General features: G+C 40.0%; 2 protein-coding genes across 7 annotated transcripts in view; one reads left to right on the forward strand and one right to left on the reverse strand.

The window, feature by feature from the left end:
• Window positions 1-15,135, forward strand: part of SLCO5A1 (solute carrier organic anion transporter family member 5A1) — a 52,149-nt gene extending 37,014 nt beyond the window's left edge. Inside the window, exons 7-10 of the mRNA XM_035125698.2 lie at window positions 6,905-7,064; window positions 8,882-9,123; window positions 10,049-10,113; window positions 10,438-15,135. Of these exons, the coding sequence (XP_034981589.1) occupies window positions 6,905-7,064; window positions 8,882-9,123; window positions 10,049-10,113; window positions 10,438-10,895 (925 nt within the window). The 3' untranslated portion in view covers window positions 10,896-15,135. The remainder of the gene's footprint in view (window positions 1-6,904; window positions 7,065-8,881; window positions 9,124-10,048; window positions 10,114-10,437) is intronic.
• The window catches only part of SULF1 (sulfatase 1), a 139,626-nt gene continuing 134,945 nt past the window's right edge, over window positions 15,121-19,801 (reverse strand). For 4 of the 6 annotated variants that reach the window (XM_060277759.1, XM_060277756.1, XM_060277757.1 and 1 more), the window contains one exon: window positions 15,121-19,779. In XM_060277759.1, coding sequence (XP_060133742.1) covers window positions 18,986-19,779 — 794 coding nt within the window. In that variant the 3' untranslated portion in view covers window positions 15,121-18,985. The remainder of the gene's footprint in view (window positions 19,780-19,801) is intronic. The other 2 variants (XM_060277762.1, XM_060277761.1) reach the window with 2 other exon arrangements.

Here is a 19,801-nt window from a genome sequence, read left to right on the forward strand (position 1 = left end):
TAATTGAATATAAAGATGCAGCCCTACGTGCACTTAATTGCAGGGCGAGCTTAGTCCCATTGAACTTGGTGGGAATTGCTTCTGAGTAAACTATGCATAGAAGCAAACTAAAGTGTCAAAGTAAGTGTAGCAAAAATAGCAAGCTTGAACCCATATTTATTTGGTCTAGTTATATATTAGTAAATAATATTCCTAGAAAATAGTAGCATAAATGGAAGGATTTAAATTGAATTAAAACAAGCTTTTTAATGCTTTCACATTCTTTGTTCCTTAATTGTGTGTGTTTATCAGTTTATTTCACTTGATGCAGAAAATGGCGCAGTTTGAGAGAAGTGACAAGCAAGAGGAGTCAGAGCCATGTTATACACAGGCATTGCCACCATGCTGCAGGAGCAATATGCTTGGCAGACCTCTTAGTTTGGACCAAATGCCTGAAGATGCTCTGTGTTCTGCAACTTTTGAAGTATTTTTCCAACACCATGTGTTGCATCTTTAGCATATGCTCCAACCATCCTTGTTTTATGGTACCAGTTCCCTGGTAAATCATTGTCCCTGTTTCTATCTTTGGGGGATGTCTTGTTAACATGAGTTGTTAGAGGTGCCAGTCTACAGGATTTTGTGGTGCATGTTGACACCAGTGAAGTGGGAAATGTACTTCTGTGGTCCTGGAAGCTAAATGTAGATTGTTAGGTAAGGAGGTCGAAAGTCAGCACCATCAAGTTATTTCTTTCTTAAATGCCGCCTGCTCCACTTATGTGGTAGCTAGATAGGCAGAGGTGACGAGTGTCAATGAGTAGATGAGATGATCATGTCAGGAGAAGGGGTTTGGACTTGAATAAGATTTTGGGACAAACCAGGCCTGTATAAAAGGGATGGACTCCACTTGTACCAGAGTGCATCCAAACAATATTTTAGAAAGGTAGCTGAGCAGCTTTTAAACTGACACCAGGGGTAAAGTCAACAGGAACTCAGGATCATCAGGTTTCAAATGAATCATTCCTAAGGGATGAACATATGCATGACTGTCCACATGGTGGTGAGGCAGAACAAGGCAATATAAGTGCAGGGGAACAAGATAGCCGTTCCAAGAAGCCATTCCAAGAGGCCAAAGCACCCTAGAGCAAAACACAGGGGCATCTTGTATAGTTTATTGCTAATTTTCATCTCCCTCACTTATCTGGCTGCCCCTTTGCCGGCCTTTTTCTCCTCTCAGGTGTTAGCCACCTCGTGACATCACTAGGCCCCATCTTTGATTCCCTGACTTTGGGATGTTGGAGACCAGGCAGTCATTGACATCCAGGTCTTGTATGGTAGGTTCCACCAAATTAGAAACAGTGTGAAAACGGAAGTGTTCAGCAAAATTCTGCAGGCACTAGGACACAGAGAGGGAGGGGTAAGTGGAGGGACAGAAGCCTGCAACTTTATAGACAACTTTATGCATTGTCAAGATAGCTGCTAACTAATTCCACAGCTCCTGAGTTCCTGCAGGCTTTTCCAATTCTGAGGCACCTGGAGGAGCCATCAGGGTGTAGCAATCAACTAGCAACAGGAACAACAGGGAGCAGGAAATATAAACACCTTAATAATAAGTGACATTGAGATCCCAGGGACATTGGGAGTGAGTGTTGCTGTTCGGATTTACAGGTCCCAAAGCACATGTGAAGAAAGAATTTATTTACGCCTATGGTCTCCAGACTGGAAACTGATCCTAATCCCTGGTGCAGGGAAATGTTTAAAGGGCATTTGTCACTCATGTATAATTAATATATTGCCACAGTGCCATGCCTGGGTATAAATATAAATCAGGCAGCTAGGAAGATAAGGAGCTTAAAGGGGACTAAAAGGACACCAATCAGTTCCCCAATTCCCTGCACCCACCCATTCAAATGGGGGCTGCTGGAGAGAGAGGGGGGGGGCTGTGACACAAGTTAGTCCTGGAGTCAGAGAAATGATGCTGTGACCTTCATGTCCTGCTTGTGGGCTTCCTTGAATCTCTCTAGCCACAGTTGGAAACGGGACTGGGCTGGATAGTCTGCTCCAGCAGCGCTCTTACATTCTCATATCCACATGTTTTCACATTTGCCTATCATATCCTTTTTAATCCTCTGTTTTAGGTTTTCAACTCTTAAGAGAAGGGTCTTGTTTCTCCTTTAATAGCTGTAACACAGCTGTAGGTGCTCTATAAATTCTAGTAAATGGATTTATTTCTTATGCACAGGACCAAAAGCAGAACCTTCTCTTTAAAACCTTCTCACATAAACAAATGCTATAAAAAGATTTGCTTTTTGGAAGATGTATGTATCCTAAAACTGATGCCAGTGTAATAGGAAGGGTAACTACGGCTTTGATGGTTCAGTGTAAAAACACAGCTTTCAGCTTGGGAGAAACATTAATATTCCTTTGTGTTCCATATTCTTAGATTTTGCACTTGGTTGCAAAAGTTGGGAAACGACTGAAAGGATATTCCGTGGACACACTCAGTCCTATGCTGATATGCCATAATTTCCCATTATCATTTGAAAACTCCAGGACTTCCTGTGTATTATATCTTAGGATTGATATTGGCAGCTAGACCATTGTGTCTGAAGGTTGTTTATTAGACAGCTAAGTAGGGGCGTAGTTAGAGGTTTATAATATTATCTATGCTGTGGAGATAGCTGACATTGGTTATGATAGTCAAATGGAACATCAGGTTTCAGTGCCTCTGCATTTAAGTTTCTGGTGTGTGCATGTGTGTGGGACAGACAATGGCAATCCTTTGTTGCCCTTCATTGATCTAAAAGTATTTTTATTAAGTTTTTAATGCATGATTGTTAATAACTGAAGCACAAAAGGTACAATAAATTATAAATCAAGATGAAGTGCTTGAGTATTCAAATGCAGAGTATTCAAACCTATGTTCCAAAGAGAAATACAGGTAATTAAATAAAGTTGGGGGATTAAATGCCAAGTAAGAATATTTTTCTGCAATGAGGAAGATGGGGCCAGGGGGACAGAAGAGCCCAAGAAGCTTTTGAGTCCTGTTTGCAGGATTCCCCAAACCCTCAGTCTGGACACTTTTGGAATAGGATGCTGGAGCTAGTGGCCCTTCCTTTGATCCAAAAGGATCCTCCTTATATCAGACAAACAGGCTAATCTTCATTGCATTGAGTATAAATGGAAAAATAAAAAGAGCAGTGTCAACAGTGAGTTCACGAGTAAATTCATTAGTGAGGGGTCTGTTGTTTACAAGCTGGATACATTCATGTTGTTGTTTGTGTCGGCTGCAGCTGTATCTGACTGCTATATGACAAGCCTGAAGGAGCTCACAAAATGTTCCAAATGGCAGCCAGAAATCAGTCATTACTCCACTTCTTAAAGTGCCAGGCTCAACAGCTTCAATTCCTTCTCTCTTCACCTTGATCAGTAATTTGAAGCAAAGATCAATTACAGCAACAATTCAGTTTTTTTATGCCTCCTTAGTTATGTAGGCTCCTTTAGGGCACAGTAAATTAAATGTATTAATATTTGGGACTTTGTCTCTGGTTCATTTGTTTTGGTCTAGGGAACTGGAATTTGCATGCTACAGATTTGAAATGCAGCTCAAGGATGAGTTGGTGAATATTTTGGTATCTTTGCAGAAAGTAACTGAAGCAGAGTAGTCAACAGTACTTGACTCAGATAATCCACTACTTTGATAGGAGGGCTGTCTGAGGGGAGTTTCCTTATTTTATTCTAGTCTTCAGTGTTCCTCTCCTCTGTCTTTCGTTCTGGGTGATTGTAATTAGTTTTTTGCCTGTGTGAGGGTGTTTGTACTCGTTTGTCTCCCTTCGTCCCAATTGTGGATGAGGAGGTAGTGGTGTTGCTGCGGTGTTTGCAGTTGGGCTTTTAGGATTCTAATGGAGTTCATTTTAGAGTGATTGGGCCAGGAGCGTGGCACTTCCTGTGTCTCCTCCTTTCTCTCTGAGCTTGTGAGGGGCAGTTTCCCCCAACTAACAGCCCCAGCAGCTCCCTGGAGTCACATTTCCCTGCCCTCCTTGTCCAAGCAGGATTGCGATCTCGTGGCTCCCTCTCTTTTTCTCTGACCATCTGTGGCAGCATGCTTTCTGCCAGAGAGAGGAGCCACGTCTGGCGCGCTGCAGACAGTTGGCGGTTTCCCACATTTTTCACTACGTACGCAGGGCAACTGTGCTTTTGAGGGATGGCATCTCCTCTAGTGGCTGCTCAAAGCACTTGGTACCATTTCGTACATTTTGCAAATCCAGGTTTGCTTCCGAAGATACACTCCATAGGGAGTCTTAGCTAATCGCTGCTTAAGGAGCTTCCTTCTATGAATGGCATGCTTACAATGTATTTGGCGTAGTTGCACTCATCACTCTCGGGGGTCCATCTTCCCAAATATAGGGCTATGTCCCCTTGTGCTTACGATGCAATGGAAAGCTCTCTTTGTCCACCCCCAGAAGAGCTTCTCCCAAAGAGCTGCGGACTCTCAGGAAAGGCCTGGAATAAGTACCAGAAGAGCTGAAACTGGAGAAGGGAATTGGGAGAAAGCTTGCATGAGTGAAGCTTGGCCTGTCCCCCCCCCCCAAATTCCCTACTTCTACTCTAGCTTCTGGAGAATCCCCCAACCTTCAGGAATGTGGTTTTTTGGGGTGTGTGTGTGAGGAGGGCTGTGTGGAGAGGAGGAAGAAGGAGTTCCCCTTGTGTCAGCATCTTTTGGTAACCAACACTTGATTGGATAAAGGCTATTTTAAAGGCTTTTCATCATTTTCATCCTATTTTGAAAAATAAAATCACACCATCTTTGAAATAACCCTAAGGATTTTTCCGCTCCTTATGTGGCAGTTGCGTTCACTGTTGCTGCTTAAAGTACGGTATAGAGCTGTTTTTCAAATTCCTGAGTAACACTGAAGGTGAACAACACTTCGTTTAGAAATCTAATTCACCTTTTTGGTCCCCCTTCCCCCAATGAGAGCTAAGTAATGCTTCAAAATCCAGTGCTCACCATAAAATGATGACTCAAAAGTTTCTCAGTGCTGTGTTCTTATTTGAGTTCACTGCTTATTTATTCAAACAGTATTGAACTGTTCATAAAAGACATGTGTAAATATAATCAGCTTTCAAAACGCTTTTATGTTTTGCAGAATGTTATTTGTTTGTTGAGAGCTTCTCAGTGAGCTTTGGTCAGTGATGTCTTTTCAGTGTTGGTCATGAATATTCAATATAATTTCTGCTGCAGACAAAAGAAGCACCCTTAGTGTTTTCTTCTACTGCAAAACTTAGTCTTGCCTCTGGTATAATTGACTGAAGCTAATACTTTAGCCCAGTACTATAAATACAGTAATTAGAAAATGCAGAGATAGCTGAAGAATAACTTTAATAAAATGTATTTTTAAAAATCAGATAATTTAAAAGTGCATAAATACATTGGGTAGAAAAACCTATAGAAGGTAGCATTATACATAAAGATCATTTTAAAAGGCAAAGAGACTCAGACTCTTACAAGTCTTATTTATTCATTTTATTTAAATATTTATAAGCTGTCTTGCTGGGCCAAGTCCAGGTTTCTATGGAAACCTGTGCTGTAACTTTTTTTATTGATATTTATGGTACTTTCCTACTAACTTATGCAATAATAGATGACTGGAATTTTCATTTTCTGCTATGCAGGTATGTATGCTTACTAAACAGATGTTTTTGAGGGACATATGTGGTTTTTAATGTTGGGAACTGCCCAGAGTAGCTGGGGAAACCCAGCTGGATGGGCGGGATATAAATACTATTATTATTATTATTTGCATGGTTATATGCAGGCAACAAAACTGAAACAATAACAACTATATAGTTAGGAACTTTTATTATTTAGTCAGTTTAAGCAAGATGTGTATCTGAATGGTTCTGGAATCGGAAATGATCTTATAGTCAAGATTTGGAATATTGAAAATGGTCTAAACTCCATCTACATGGACGGCCACCAGACTCCTTTTGTTCATGGCAGAAGCGTGAGCTCTTCTCCTCTAGCAGTAGTAACTAAGAGCTAATTTGCATCTTCCTGCATAAAGCACCAATCTACATGTGATGCTGTGTAAAAGCAAAGTGTGAAGATGCACATCTCCACATACACAGTGGACAGAATTTCAGTCCATGAATCTTTGATTGTTTGGGACCCCATGCCTTCCATTCATATAACTGCTGTGTAAGTGCAGTGAACTCTAGTGTCCCTGAAGTGCCACATAAAATGTGGACCCACCTACCGGTACATAAAAATTAATGGCTGTTTCATATATTAGTAATTGTATGACTGGAGAAAACAATTTCTAAAGTATCTGTGCCAATGCGGGAATAGAGAAGCAGACTAAAGGTGACAGGTGCCCCACCTCCTTTATTCAATATCCTGCCTCTTGTAGGATTCCTGCCCCCTCGATGTGCTATTTTACCACCCTAAACATTGTTTTTGGGGTGGTTTGTGATCCATGGTGACCCCATGGATTATGTTTCAAGTAATCGTCCCCATATGACCCCAAAACCTTAGGATCCCCAGTCATGTCCAACCAATAAACACAAAAGTGCAAAAAATATTTCTGTTTGAGAAATATTGTTGACAAGTTATAATACTTGCTGTTGCTGATGCAAGAGGCAGGCAAGTCTGATCTTAAATGGTGTAATCAGACCCACAATGCAGCACTCCAAAATATCACATTTTGGGGGAATCCTAAACCTGTCCTAAAAGGAGGCAGGACTTCCAGTGAAAACGGGGCAGGGCACATCTCCAAGTCACTTTTCATTTGACGAATGGTGGTATTTTTCTTCTTATTTTATATGCTGCCCTACACACGCAGGTCTCAGGGTGGTTCAGTTGGTCTTACGCTATAACTATTTAACATTTTCTTCATCTAATGTGTACTGTAATATCTTTTTTCTGTAGTCCTACACTCACCATGGCACATAGGAATCTCACTGGGAGCTGTAATGTCAACTGTGGCTGCAAAATCCATGAATATGAACCTGTGTGTGGGTCAGATGGAATCACGTATTTCAACCCTTGTCTGGCTGGTTGCATCAGCAGTGGAAATCATAGCACAGGGGTAAGGATATCCACAAGTACACAAACTGTACTTCTCATGCCATGCAGAAAAACACTTAAGCAAGTAAGGTCATTACCCCTTTCTTCCATTTTCAATGCTACCCATCCCCAAACTTACGAGACAGGCATTAGCTCAGCGGCAGAGCACATGCTTTTCTGGCAAAAGGCCCCATATTAAACCCCTGGTATATGCAGAAACCCCAACACTGCTAGTCAGTGCAGACACTACTAATCTAGATAGACCAATGATCTGACTTAACATAAGGCAAGTTCCTAAAGATACTGACATATAGCTTAACAGAAAATGACAGTTGCTCCTCTACGGAAGGAGATCCCCAGCCTTAAGCATGGAAAAATATCTAAGACTGAAATAGGAGACCTTCTTCTTCAGACGTAATATTTAGCTTACAAGTTTTGCAAAACCCTTTTGTGCTTTCACAGCCAAGGAGGGCTTCTGTTTTTCAAATGATCTAACCTCAGGCATTATTTAATTCCAATTGCTATTATAGTCTTTCTGCCTTAAGATCCTGTTCTTCTAAAAGGGGAGGGTCTCCTTCCTTCCATAACTAACTGAAGATGTGTTAGTGCTCTTTTTAGAACACACAGAAAGGGTGGGTGTTTCCACTCAGGGAGGCAGTACATTTGGATTTTGCGAGCTGTACTGATTAAACACCCACCAGCCAATCTTATTCAGGGAAGCTGCTAGCCTGCCCCAAATTAGCCAGTCACTAGCTGTAACTCAGCCTTCTCCAACCCTGGTCCTCCTAGAATATTACTGGGCTACAACCCCCACCACTCCCAGCTTGCATGGCCAATGGCTAGGGGTGGTGGGGGGTTGTAGTCCCAACAACATCTGGGGGGAAGCAAGGTTAGAGAAGGTTGTTCTAGCTAAGTGGTGGTTTAATCTGCTACTCCCCCCCCCCCCGAGTTCCTCAATGCTATATCCTTGTTTACCTATCCTACTCGGTCATCGAGCTCTACTCTTGGCCTGATTTCCCACTTGTGCTGTCCAGCTCTAATATTTCATAACTCTACTTCATCCTAACCTCTCCTGCCAGACCCACCATAGTGTGTTTACAGAACTAACTTCCTTTGCCTTGATTTCTGCACTGACTTCTCTTAGACCCTAAAGTCTTTAGCAGCTCATTCCTTCTAGCCCAGTATTTCCCAAACTTTTCCCCTCATGGAGCTCTTCAAAAATGTTGAGGGTCTTGGAGGACCACTCAGTGGTTTTTCTGCTTGTTCTGGCAATTGTAATGGGCTGGGCTGGATGCTGCCTACATTTTTATTGCTCCTTTTATTTCTTGGATTTTATTTTATTGCATTACCATTTGAATTCCATATAAGCAAGAAGAGCTGTAAAAATGCAGTTAAAAATCAAAATGAATATTTAATGCAGGCATGCCACAGACCACACAAATGAAGCTTGCTGACCATGTGTGGTCCACAGACCAGTTTGGGTATCTTGTCCTAGCCCACAAGGAACTGCATGATTATATAGGATGGAACTCCAATTTACTTCTGCAAGCACATGTTCCAAACCTGCATTTGTGTAGGTAACAGGTGTGTGCAGGTGTTGTTTTTTAGGAGAGAATAGGGGGTGGAAGGGGGGAGTGCTTAATCATTTGCACTGATTATTTCCTATAAATACCTTGCCCTTTCCTTAACGTTATAAGACAACATAAGATCAATCAGTCACTTTTGTTTTGTAGCTCATCACTTTCCCCCTAGCCAGAGTATTGTGCCAATTCAATGGAAGCATAAAATACAAACAAGAAACCTTAGCATCTGATGCTCCTTGTCTTTGATGTTCCACAGATAAGAAATTATACAGAATGTGCCTGTGTCCAAAGCAGACAAGTTATTACACCACCGACAGTTGGACAGCGCAGTCAGCTGAGAGTGGTGATCGTCAAAACATATCTCAATGAGAATGGTTATGCTGTGTCTGGGAAGTGTAATCGAACCTGCAATACACTCATTCCATTCCTCATTTTTCTCTTCATTGTTACGCTCATCACAGCATGTGCCCAGCCATCAGCAATCATAGTAACACTCAGGTGAGAGGTGCCTGAATCATTACAGTTTTATTAGAGGGGTAGTATGCTGCTACCAGGTTCTGGGGGTCTGTGTCATCTTCAACAGGATATGCCTTATCCTCATTAACCTGATAATAGATATCGAAGTGACCCCTTTGATATATTTTAGTTATATGCACCCAGTTCACAGAGGCACTTGAAGATAAAGTGTGAGAGAGGGACACAGTAGGAGTGGGCCATTGCAGATAAAACCACTTAATAAACAATCTAGGAGGGGATTCCGTCAGGAAGAAGTGGATCCGCTGCTTTATTTGATCTCACTAGTTCAGAATGTATATGTTGAACTTTTTAATATATATAAATAATTTTAATGGATTGAAGAAGTGGTGAAGATGATCTGTGATCTTCTTAGCTTGCTTGACACAATACTTCTAAGATGATCTAGGTCCTAGAAGTAGTATAGAAGCTACTTTTCTTTCTGGATAAATTCAGTCAATTTATTACATTCATCAAATGATACAATTTAGTAGAAACAGAATAAAAGTCATAAAAAGAATACAAATATCACAGAGGAAACAAAAGTGAGTCCTTTGCTGCCTTTGGCTTCCAAATTCTTGTTTGTCCTGAGCTCTCCAAAGTAGGGTGGAGAGGCAATTTAATGGGGATAGAAAACAAAGCCTGATAAAAGAGTTGATTCAATCAGGATGCAAAGCTTTTTAGTTTGCTTCGTCACTTAAATTACTTCATGAGAACCTTTGGATTTGAGTCTATTAACTGCCTTGTTTGCACTTAACTCTGTGAATGCTTTTTTTGTATACTAATAAGTGGACTCACACTCTCAACTTATTCTCAATAAGGATTTTTTTTAAAAAAATAAGAGAAATGGAAGGTTTTACTAAATATGCATTGCAGTTTAAGGCTTTAAAATACCATGTGTCTTTTTTAGGTCTGTGGAAGATGGTGAGAGGCCTTTTGCACTTGGGATGCAATTTGTTTTATTAAGAACCCTTGGTAAGTGCAGTCATGTAGGGGTAACCTATTGTTTCAGATCATATTATTAAGGAAAATTATTGCAAAAATACGTAATTGGATGGAGTTAAATTTGAGACACTAGTTTTGGCTTGGAACCCAGTTGAGTAAGTTGCTTTGCTACATTTGAACCCATTTAAAGGTAAATATCATCCACAAGATCTTTTGCCCTTTCTTAAACTTTAGGTATGCATAGTTGTTGCAAAGTATTTTGGCCTTTGCAAAGCAAATCGGTTTTATTATGCAATCGTATATTAACTGTTTTAATCTGGGAGTCAATTAATTTAGTCTTCCTGTTTATTTCAGCATACATTCCCACTCCAATTTATTTTGGAGCTGTCATTGACACAACCTGCATGCTATGGCAACAGGAGTGTGGTGTGCAAGGCTCATGTTGGGAATACGATGTGACGTCATTTCGTTTCGTCTACTTTGGGCTGGCTGCTGGCCTAAAATGTGTTGGATTCCTGTTCATTTTCCTTGCCTGGTACTCCATTAAATACAAAGAAGAGAAGCTGCAAAGGCAGATGGGGAGGGGCTCATCTATCAACACAGTGAGTGAGGTGGTGGGGAACACCAGAGCTCAACAAAACTATGCACGGACTAGATCCTGCCCCACTTTTAGCTCTCAAGGCGAACATACTGAAGATGCTGGTTTGTCACTAGGGATGCATTACATAGCGCAGACCTATCCCGGCCCCCTTACAGAAGCAATAAATGCCCCAGATGAGAAGGTTTTAGAAGTACCCATTCCTGAGATGTAGAGCCCTTTGGTAACCTCAAATTTGGTTTGTTGGTCAGTTTTTAAGTATGGGGCCTTTGGAAACACCCGTGCCTTCTTTTTCTTAACCTGATCTGCAAAAGATAACAAACCAACAAAGCTAAATGCACAGAGCCATAACCTATCTGAGGGCTGGAAACCTCAAAACAACCCAGGTAGCTTGCTCTTCCCTTTCTGGGAAGGGAGTTTTAAAACATGTTTGTAAGTATTTCAGCTGTGTCTGTTAAATCCCCAAGTTCCAGGCAAGTGTTTAAAAAGGCAGAACTCAAGAGAAGATTGACAGAAATGAATATCCAAAGTTACAAAACCAGTAAGGTAATGCATCCACAACTCCTGGACTGGGGAGGAGTAAGTAATTATTTTGACTTCTGTTTCAAAGCACAACTAAAACCAGTCTCGGCTATGCAACTTGGATTGGATAACTTTTTTGTTTCCCCCCCTCAAAATTTTCTCAAATCATCTGAATTAGAAAAGAGGGCATTTTTGTTATATTTTAAATAAAGAGTACTTGAAACCATAGAACAGTTAAATACACTGGGTATGGTCTGAAATTCTAAGGCATAATAGTTTTAACCTGTTCAATTCATTTAATTTTAGCATGGTGATGTAGTATTTTTTAGTTTAGCACAGAGAATTATTACCATCAGTACTTTAGTATTAATCTGTAGTAACATTAAAGCATTTTAAATATGTGCATAATGAGCAGCTCGGTATTTGTGTATTCTTGCAACAAGGAGATAATCTGCCACAGATACTCTAATACTGCTTTCACCAATTCCACACCCAAGCTATCTTAGAATGAATGGACACACACAAAAAGGATGACCTTTTGGGGTTGTGGCAATTTGAGAAGAATCTCATGTTAATTAAAGCTGGTGGAATTGCACAGTGGTTTGCTTATTTTGTCAAATGAACAGATCGCCACTCACATATCTCATCATGCACTAAGTGTCAATCTGAGTATGTGATAGTGCAATTAAATGCCTGTTTTCCCATGTGGCCTGCTGTAATGTGCACTGAATTCTTTCCAATTCCCCAAGGGTGAATTGTTGGGCAAGTGATGCTTGGCTGTAGGACAGCCAGAGCTGATCTCCCTTGCTGCAGTATTAGAAGATACATGCGTATATAGCTTCCAAGGTATGGAGAAACAGATTCAAAAGCTACATATATAATAGTTGTGTGATTCTTCCATCTTATAGTTGGGTGGTTTTTTGTGTGCCAACCAGTCTAGAGTAGAGCACTGTCACTAGGACAAGATGCTTAATGCTTTCCCATCTTTACTCAAAAATTACACCCTTCAGCTTCTCTGATGCTGCTCTCCCTCTTGTCTTTTCCTGATAGGTGGGGCAATAGCTTGGAAGGGCGGTGGATTTCTGAGTGGGCATATAGCAAGAAGGAAGAGTTGAGCAGCCGTGCTTGCTCTTCCTCCATTTAACTTGGGTTTTAAAATATTTTTTTACTTTATATATTTTGAAACTGTTGATGGAAAGAATCACACAGCTAAGTGTTGTATATAGTTTGATCCAAAGTTCCAGGTTTTCTTGTTTTGTTTGATTTAAATTTATCAAATTTCTTTTGTTTTGCATTCGTTTTTGTGGGGGTGTAATTCCCAGATAGTTTATGCAGTATATTCCCAGTGAGATGAAAAAGGCTTCTGGGTGTTCACTGAGATTGTTGTTTATGTCTTGGAAGTACTGCAGGCTGTGCTGTGTATTGTATCAAAGGTATTTGAAGTTATGAAGGATTTCTGTTGTGATGGTTTTCCTTCTTGCAGTTAAAGAGCGGTACAGGGAATTCAGTGCATGCAGTGGGATGTTGTAATCCCACTTTGCGGATGCAGTTGTCAGAGGTTCTAGGCATTATGAAGAGGAAATATGAAAAGGACGAATGCTTCAGGCCACATTTCTAGCAGAAGAAAGCATTAAGGTAAATACTGTGAGAAAAAGTGAGAAGCATGTGAGGTAACGTGCATATAAATGATGCTAGTGGTTGCTATGGCACTGCGCATATGCAGTGCGGATCTTCCAAACCCAGTTTGCATTGATGAACATGTAATGTGGAAGCATAGTTAGTGCTGACAATGGATTATCAGAGGCACTGTGGTTCTGAAAAGTTGAGGAGGCGGCACTCATGTTCATGAAGCTGGCTCCTGATTTTGTGGTTTGCAGGGAGCCAGGGTTGCATATGAACTAGCAGTAGCCCTGTATTTCAAGGAAGTGTGTTGAAAATGCAGATTTCAAGTCAAAATTGCCCTTCAGCCAGCATTTTCCAAGTGGTACGCATGTCTGTGAAGATTCATGCTCAAGAGACCTTCACTGTCACTGTGATTGTTGAAAGCGGTAGCAGGAGGTCTGGTCATACAACTTAATTGCTTCACATTACTGTTCTTTTATTGGTCTGCTTTGATGCCAACCCTTTCAGATATGGAGGAAGGGGGGACAACTCTTTTATGGGAGCAATGTAATACTTCAGTTGAAGGTTCCCCCCCCCTCCAACAGTGTTTTAAGTTCTAAATATCTTGAGAACATTGTATATAGTGTAAATGGAAGAAGGCAGCCATAAATATTAATGTAAATACATGTTTATAGTTGTAGCATTAAGCATATTTATACAAACCTAATATTGCCTCAAACTCTTCAGTTTTTTCTTCTATCTACAATTATCAGTGTTGGTTTTACACCCTTGAAATCTGAAATGTTATCCAAAGTTGCCTCCAATGTACTGCATTAGTCTGAGCTTATTTATTTCAGATCATTGTGTCATTTATGTATTTATAGTGTATGTTACTACTCTTGTATCCTGCAATACATTGTCATAAAACACAGGGTGTAAGCCCAGGACTTGTTGTAGGAGTGCTGTGACTGAACCCTTCCCCTTTATTAGAGAAAGTAATGAAAGATGTACTTCCAGTACAAACAACTGAATCAACTGGATTACCTTTTGAACTAGATACATATTGCCCTGGTGCTAATGTGATGAAGTAATTCTTTCTCTGGCATGAGAATATTTCATACAAGTTTAAATAGCTGCATGTGCTTGCCTTCTGAAGTTCTCATTGTTGTCTACAAAAGTGCACACAATTATTGGTAGGTTGGGCACACACTTCTGCTCCACATGTTGGTTGTTTGGCTGAAGTAGTACAAAATTTAAACCAATATCTTTAGGTACTTTAGGCATGGAGAATTGACTGTTACTCTGTTGATCTGAAAATGTAACTTTCAGGAAAGGGATAGTAAAGACACTGTGTTTCAGTTTTGCTAAACAAATGTGATAGGCAAGTTTTCAAGGTTTCTGTGGCAGACATAAAACACATTTATTGGTCACTTGATATTCCTTCTAAATAGCCCCCACAATCATTTGGTCAGGTTAATACTGAATGAACATGGTGATAGTGTCAGTGGAGACAGTCAAACTATGCCTTTTGGCTTGTGATCTTTAAAAAAGGTAGTACTCTCCTGCAGAACAGAGCAGTTAGCAAAGCTGTGCAGTAACCACATGTTTGAGGCTTACTGGAAATATGTAGTAATTCTACCTGAGAATAAAATTGCAGGGATTAACTTAACTAGAAATACTTCAAAAATATGCAATTTTCAATCGCTGTTAGCTTTTTAAATACTTGGCTACTTCTCTCTCTTCCGGGCAAAAGGGGCTTTGCTACTTGCATGCAATGGTGTGCCCCTCTCCTCCCCCTTGTTTCATTTTTAAATTCTGCGAAGTTTCATCATAAGCTGGCTACAAACCATGGATTATGATGCTGGTTTAGTTTTAAACCCAACATTCCTGGCTCAAACTAAATTGTAATGCTAAATCAAAATTCTTTAAAAATGAAACATGGGGAAGGGGCAATAAGCTTCACTTGGACTCACTGAGACCCATCTCCGTAGTGCTAAACCATGTTCCTGAAAAGAAATATATGGTATTAATCAAAGGAGCAAGATAGTTAAAAAGATTATACTGCATAAATGGGGTTGTTGTTTTTTTAATGTGTCCAACGGTAAAGTGTTTAGCTACTGTGCCCGTGCTAACAAAAATGCAATTTGATGGATACAGTAGGTTTCTTTTTAGTGAAGTTTTTAAATAAGACTTCCATGGAACAAATAAGAGTTTTCCAACCCTATGTGCAAGTTCCTGTAAAATAAACTTTATGGGCAAAATTTGTTGTAAACATCTCTTTGCAAGTGAACCCCTTGAATACTTCAACCTTTTGAAATAAAAATGGCTTCTCAGTGTGTTTTGTTGCTGTACATTCTCAACCACAAATGTGTGGGTTTGGGGATCTCTGTCGCAGGATGGAGCAGTAGGTGGGTGGGTGGGTGGGTGGCTGGTGCCCACTGAGACTGATGGGAGGCACGACATGTGGTGGGCCATAGGTTCCCTACCCCCTTCTCTAGAAAAGCAGAGTCTAAGCATATACAGAACAATAAGGGGCTAGTGATGAAATTTTCTAGCTATTATAAAGGCTCTATTGGGGTGGGGGAGAGTTCCTCCTCCAACCCTTACCACATGGAATTATGTATAATTAATTGTTGGCAAATGAGTAAAGTACAGATGCTACTCCCCCACCGCATTGCTTTCATCTGCCCATCTAAATTATATCTATGTGCTCTCATCTAGTGAATTGATTGGTGCAGAAGTCTCCTCTGTAACAGCACGTAAATGTTGTTTTTGGGAATTGTGTTTGTTCAGGAGCTGATGCATTACAAAATGTGAAACTCAATTTTAATGACCCCCCCCTTGCTGAGTTAATTGGCGGGGTTACATTGCTTTATTTTTAGATCAGTCCACTTGGATTAGAGTGATTAGGCTCCACATAAATTTCTGTCATCAGTAGGTACAATGTGGAACTGTTACCTAAATCACAAAAAACCCTACTAGTTTATAAAATACAGAGACCAGGGCCACCGAACTTCATTATGCTGGTGGTTTTGACTATTTAAAAATATTAGGCAAGATGCCCACATATTTGCAGAGGCTGTGTGTGTATTGCAGCAGAGCAGGCTGTTCAGTAGTGTCACAGTGACATCCAATGGCTGGTAAGGAACAGCAATCAGACCTCTCTGCAAACAATTTTGTGCCTTCTGAGGGAAGAGGCATGTGAAGGAAGTGTCCTATATTATTTAGTAGCTGTCAGAGTGGAAATTGAAATAATTGATGCCTTTATTGCTAGCTTGTCTCATGCTACTGAGTTCATTCCAGTCCTAAATAGTGGCAGACTTTTCTTCCACAATTGAAACTAGCTGTTTTTGTTGTTCTATCCAACTAGGATTCTATAGAAGCATTGAATGGTTATTTAAAATGGTTGTTTAAATAACCTTGCTAGGTTATTTAAAAGTCCCACATAGAATTAACTCAAATCCGCATAAACCTATTAATTATCGAATTTAAAGATTTTGGTCGGCCATGCTAGGCCCAGGCAAGAACACCCTCTGTGCTTGAATGGAACAGATATAAGCTGGAATCCCAATTCCGAATCTACCTTGTCATCAGAAGATGTTCTCAGAGATTTCATAATACTACAAATTATGGGCAATAGTTACACAGTAATAGTATAAACATACAGTAAAAGTGTCCAACTTACAACTGAGCATAGTGAGTAGTCTTCACTATAAGGATACTATTAGCTTACTTCAACACCCATGTAAAGTTTACTTAATTAATACTTTGTCCTCAGTAATTGACGTTTGAAAGTATGGAAAAATTTGCTACGTTAGCCTTATGAAGCTTTGGTTTTACGCATATATATATATTTTTACTATGAAACAGGTACAGGAACTCTTTATTTCAAGAAATATTGCTTCTAGACTTCACCGAAGTCAGAATTGTTCTATAAAAGTATTGCAGAATATATATATATATATATATATTTTACAAGAACACAGTTTAAAGTCTAATAATGGACACTCTATATACAAACAGCATCATTCATGCCCATAAATACGTTTGTTCGGTCATTCCGCTCATGACATACACATGATTAAACACCTAGTTAATGTCAACAACTATACAGAGTCCATCACAAGTTTTTCCTGAAAATTATTAAAAAAGCCTACTGAGCACCGGGGACACGCAATTGTCAGTTTTAACCTGTGTTATTTAAAACAAATAGTTTTTAAACCCTATTTCCATTACCACACATAATGACATGTACTCTCCTATAGATCAAATAACCCAGAAATACCACTTTGCTCTATTTTATAATTCAAATGTTGTGGTTCAAAAGAACCTCTAAAAATGTTTGGCAAAATCAAGCAATGGACTTAAACTCAAGAGTTTGTCTGCAGTTACGTACCTTCCGCGTCTTCTAAATCTATGGTTACCAACTTTTTCATTCAACTGTTTTGTTCTAAAGCAGTCCAATCCATCTGCATGTACAAGCGTCACTATTCCCATTAAGTAATGAGGGTCGTATGGGAGGTGGTGCCTTTCCGTCTTTTTGAAGTCACTGGAGAAGCCCTTGTCTATTCCACATGCACCTTGGAGATTTCCTGTGTTTGAGAAGCCTCTGCATTAAGATGTATGGCTATAATCCAGCATTCATATGACTACATAGAGAGAAGGCCTCACAATTGTGTAGTCTCCCATTGGGATGAGTAAAAATCTGAATGACTCTCCACTATACCCTTCATAAAAAATGCTTACTGGACATGCTGGTATGAAACACTGCTAATGGCATATTTGTATAGGCACATACACCAGACCCCTTCTTTGGATGAGAGTTCAGTTACAAACAGAGGTAGCTTGACCCATGGCCCTCCAGATTCGGACATCCCCACACAACATCTCTGACCCTTGGCCATGTTGGCTGGGACTGATGAGAGTTGGAGTCCAGTAACATATGACAGACCACAGATTAGCCTCCCCTGTTCTAAACTCTAAAACTTATCTGAGTAGTTTCCGAGCACATCAAGGCTTGTCTTTGCCTAATGAAAATTAAGTTTCCTTTCAAGCAAAAGAAATCGAAAATTTGAAAACGGTAATTACTTATTAGTTTCCTTATACAGTGGAACCTCGGTTTATGAACACCTCGGTTTATGAATTTTCGGTTTATGAACGCCGCGGACCCATCTGGAACGGATTAATTCACTTTCCATTACTTTTAATGGGAAAGTTCGCTTCAGTTTATGAACGCTTCAGTTTATGAACAGACTTCCGGAACCAATTACACCCATGTTTCAGTTTATGAACGCTTCAGTTTAAGTACTTCGCGGACCCGTCTGGAACGGATTAATCCACTTTCCATTACTTTCAATGGAAAAGTTCGCTTCAGTTTATGAACGGTTACTCCGCGGACCGTATGGAACGGATTAATCCACTTTCCATTACTTTCAATGGGAAAGTTCGCTTCAGTTTATGAACGCTTCAGTTTATGAACAGACTTCCGGAACCAATTGTGTTCATAAACCGAGGTACCACTGTACATTGAAATCTGAAAATATAACACCTTCTCTATTACATCTTTTGTTAGCTGCATCTTTCTGAGAAAAATTACCATAAAATCAATTTGAGCATAGAGGCTTAAAAGCAAACATTGCTTTCTGCTCAATGTTCAGATAATTGGTTTTCATAATCCATGCTGCATATTGCTTTTGCTACCAGCCTACTTTATTTTGTTGCAATTACACACTATTTAGCAAAACTAAGAGCATGTACCAGATTAATAAAGGCTATGGCACACAGATTATAAAAGTGCAATATAATTTTACTCTTATCAGTATGAAATTTCAGTGGTTAATTTAAAAAAATGATTCAGGGAGCTTAAGTGGACAGAAACATTCATTTGTGGTGAGCCATTTGGGGAACAAGAAGACAAATGACTCAAAAGACTAATTTGCAGATGCCTTTATACTGCATAAAATCAGGGTATCACTGCAATGTGACTTTCTTTTTAACACTGGAACTCTGGCTCCTTCAGTTACACTTTTAAGAGTTCGTGTATGTGTATGCAGAGCACATATCATGGTTCATTTTGCTAAAAAAAGTTAACAGTAGCAAAATTTGGAATGTCAGTTATCATAACTACTACTATTTGCCAACTAATTAATAAAGAAGAAAGAATGTGTGGTTTACCACAATCTAATCTGAGGAGAGTGGAGATGAGGCACTGCCTTCTACACTTAGACGCTGTGCAGAATTTGGAAAATGTTCCCTTTTTTTCAACGCCCTCTCAGTTTTATGCTCCATGATGAACTGGTGGATTGCCCCTGCATTCATGGGAAGATAGATCTGCTCTTCAAAAATATCTTCTGCAGAGTCACTGTCTTGGGCTGAGTCTTTCTGAAGAATGTTACTGGGTTGTAAGGTGAAGCTATGGCTAGACTCAAGCTCTGTCAAGTCATTCCCACTGAAATCCATTTCAATACGAACTGGTTCTTTGGTCTCCAGCCACACGTTGGCTTGGTGACTATTCCAGTGTGGTAGGTTTGGACTCACGTTTGCAGGAATATCATTGCTTAATTCAGGTTTGCTCTCCTGGCTTAACATAATAGCGCTCAAAGGCAGTGCCCCCAAATCTGTTGGCATAATAGGCTGGGCCTCTTGGGCTGTCAACCAACTTGAACCTTCATCTGATTCAGCAGAGCTCATTTCTAGCAAGGCAAATGGTGTGGATGATTCATCCAAGTACCCACTGGCATAAGTAGCCTGAGTCTTTGCTCTTCCATTTTGCTCAGAGTAACTGTTCAGCAGTGCAAAGATTCTATCTACATCCTTCAAGTAATTTGTCCAGTCGTTAGGACTAAGTCTGTAGTCATTTCTGGCTTCATATAAACTTTCATTCACACTGTACAAATCTTCCAGTCCTTGCCAGTTGACATTTTCCATGAAGATTGGCAACTTAGCCTTCCCATCCATGCCATAACTGTCCTCTGCTAAAAGAGAAGAAATGAAACT

The sequence above is a fragment of the Zootoca vivipara genome, chromosome 8, assembly GCF_963506605.1.
Source record: "Zootoca vivipara chromosome 8, rZooViv1.1, whole genome shotgun sequence".
NCBI lineage: Eukaryota > Metazoa > Chordata > Lepidosauria > Squamata > Lacertidae > Zootoca > Zootoca vivipara.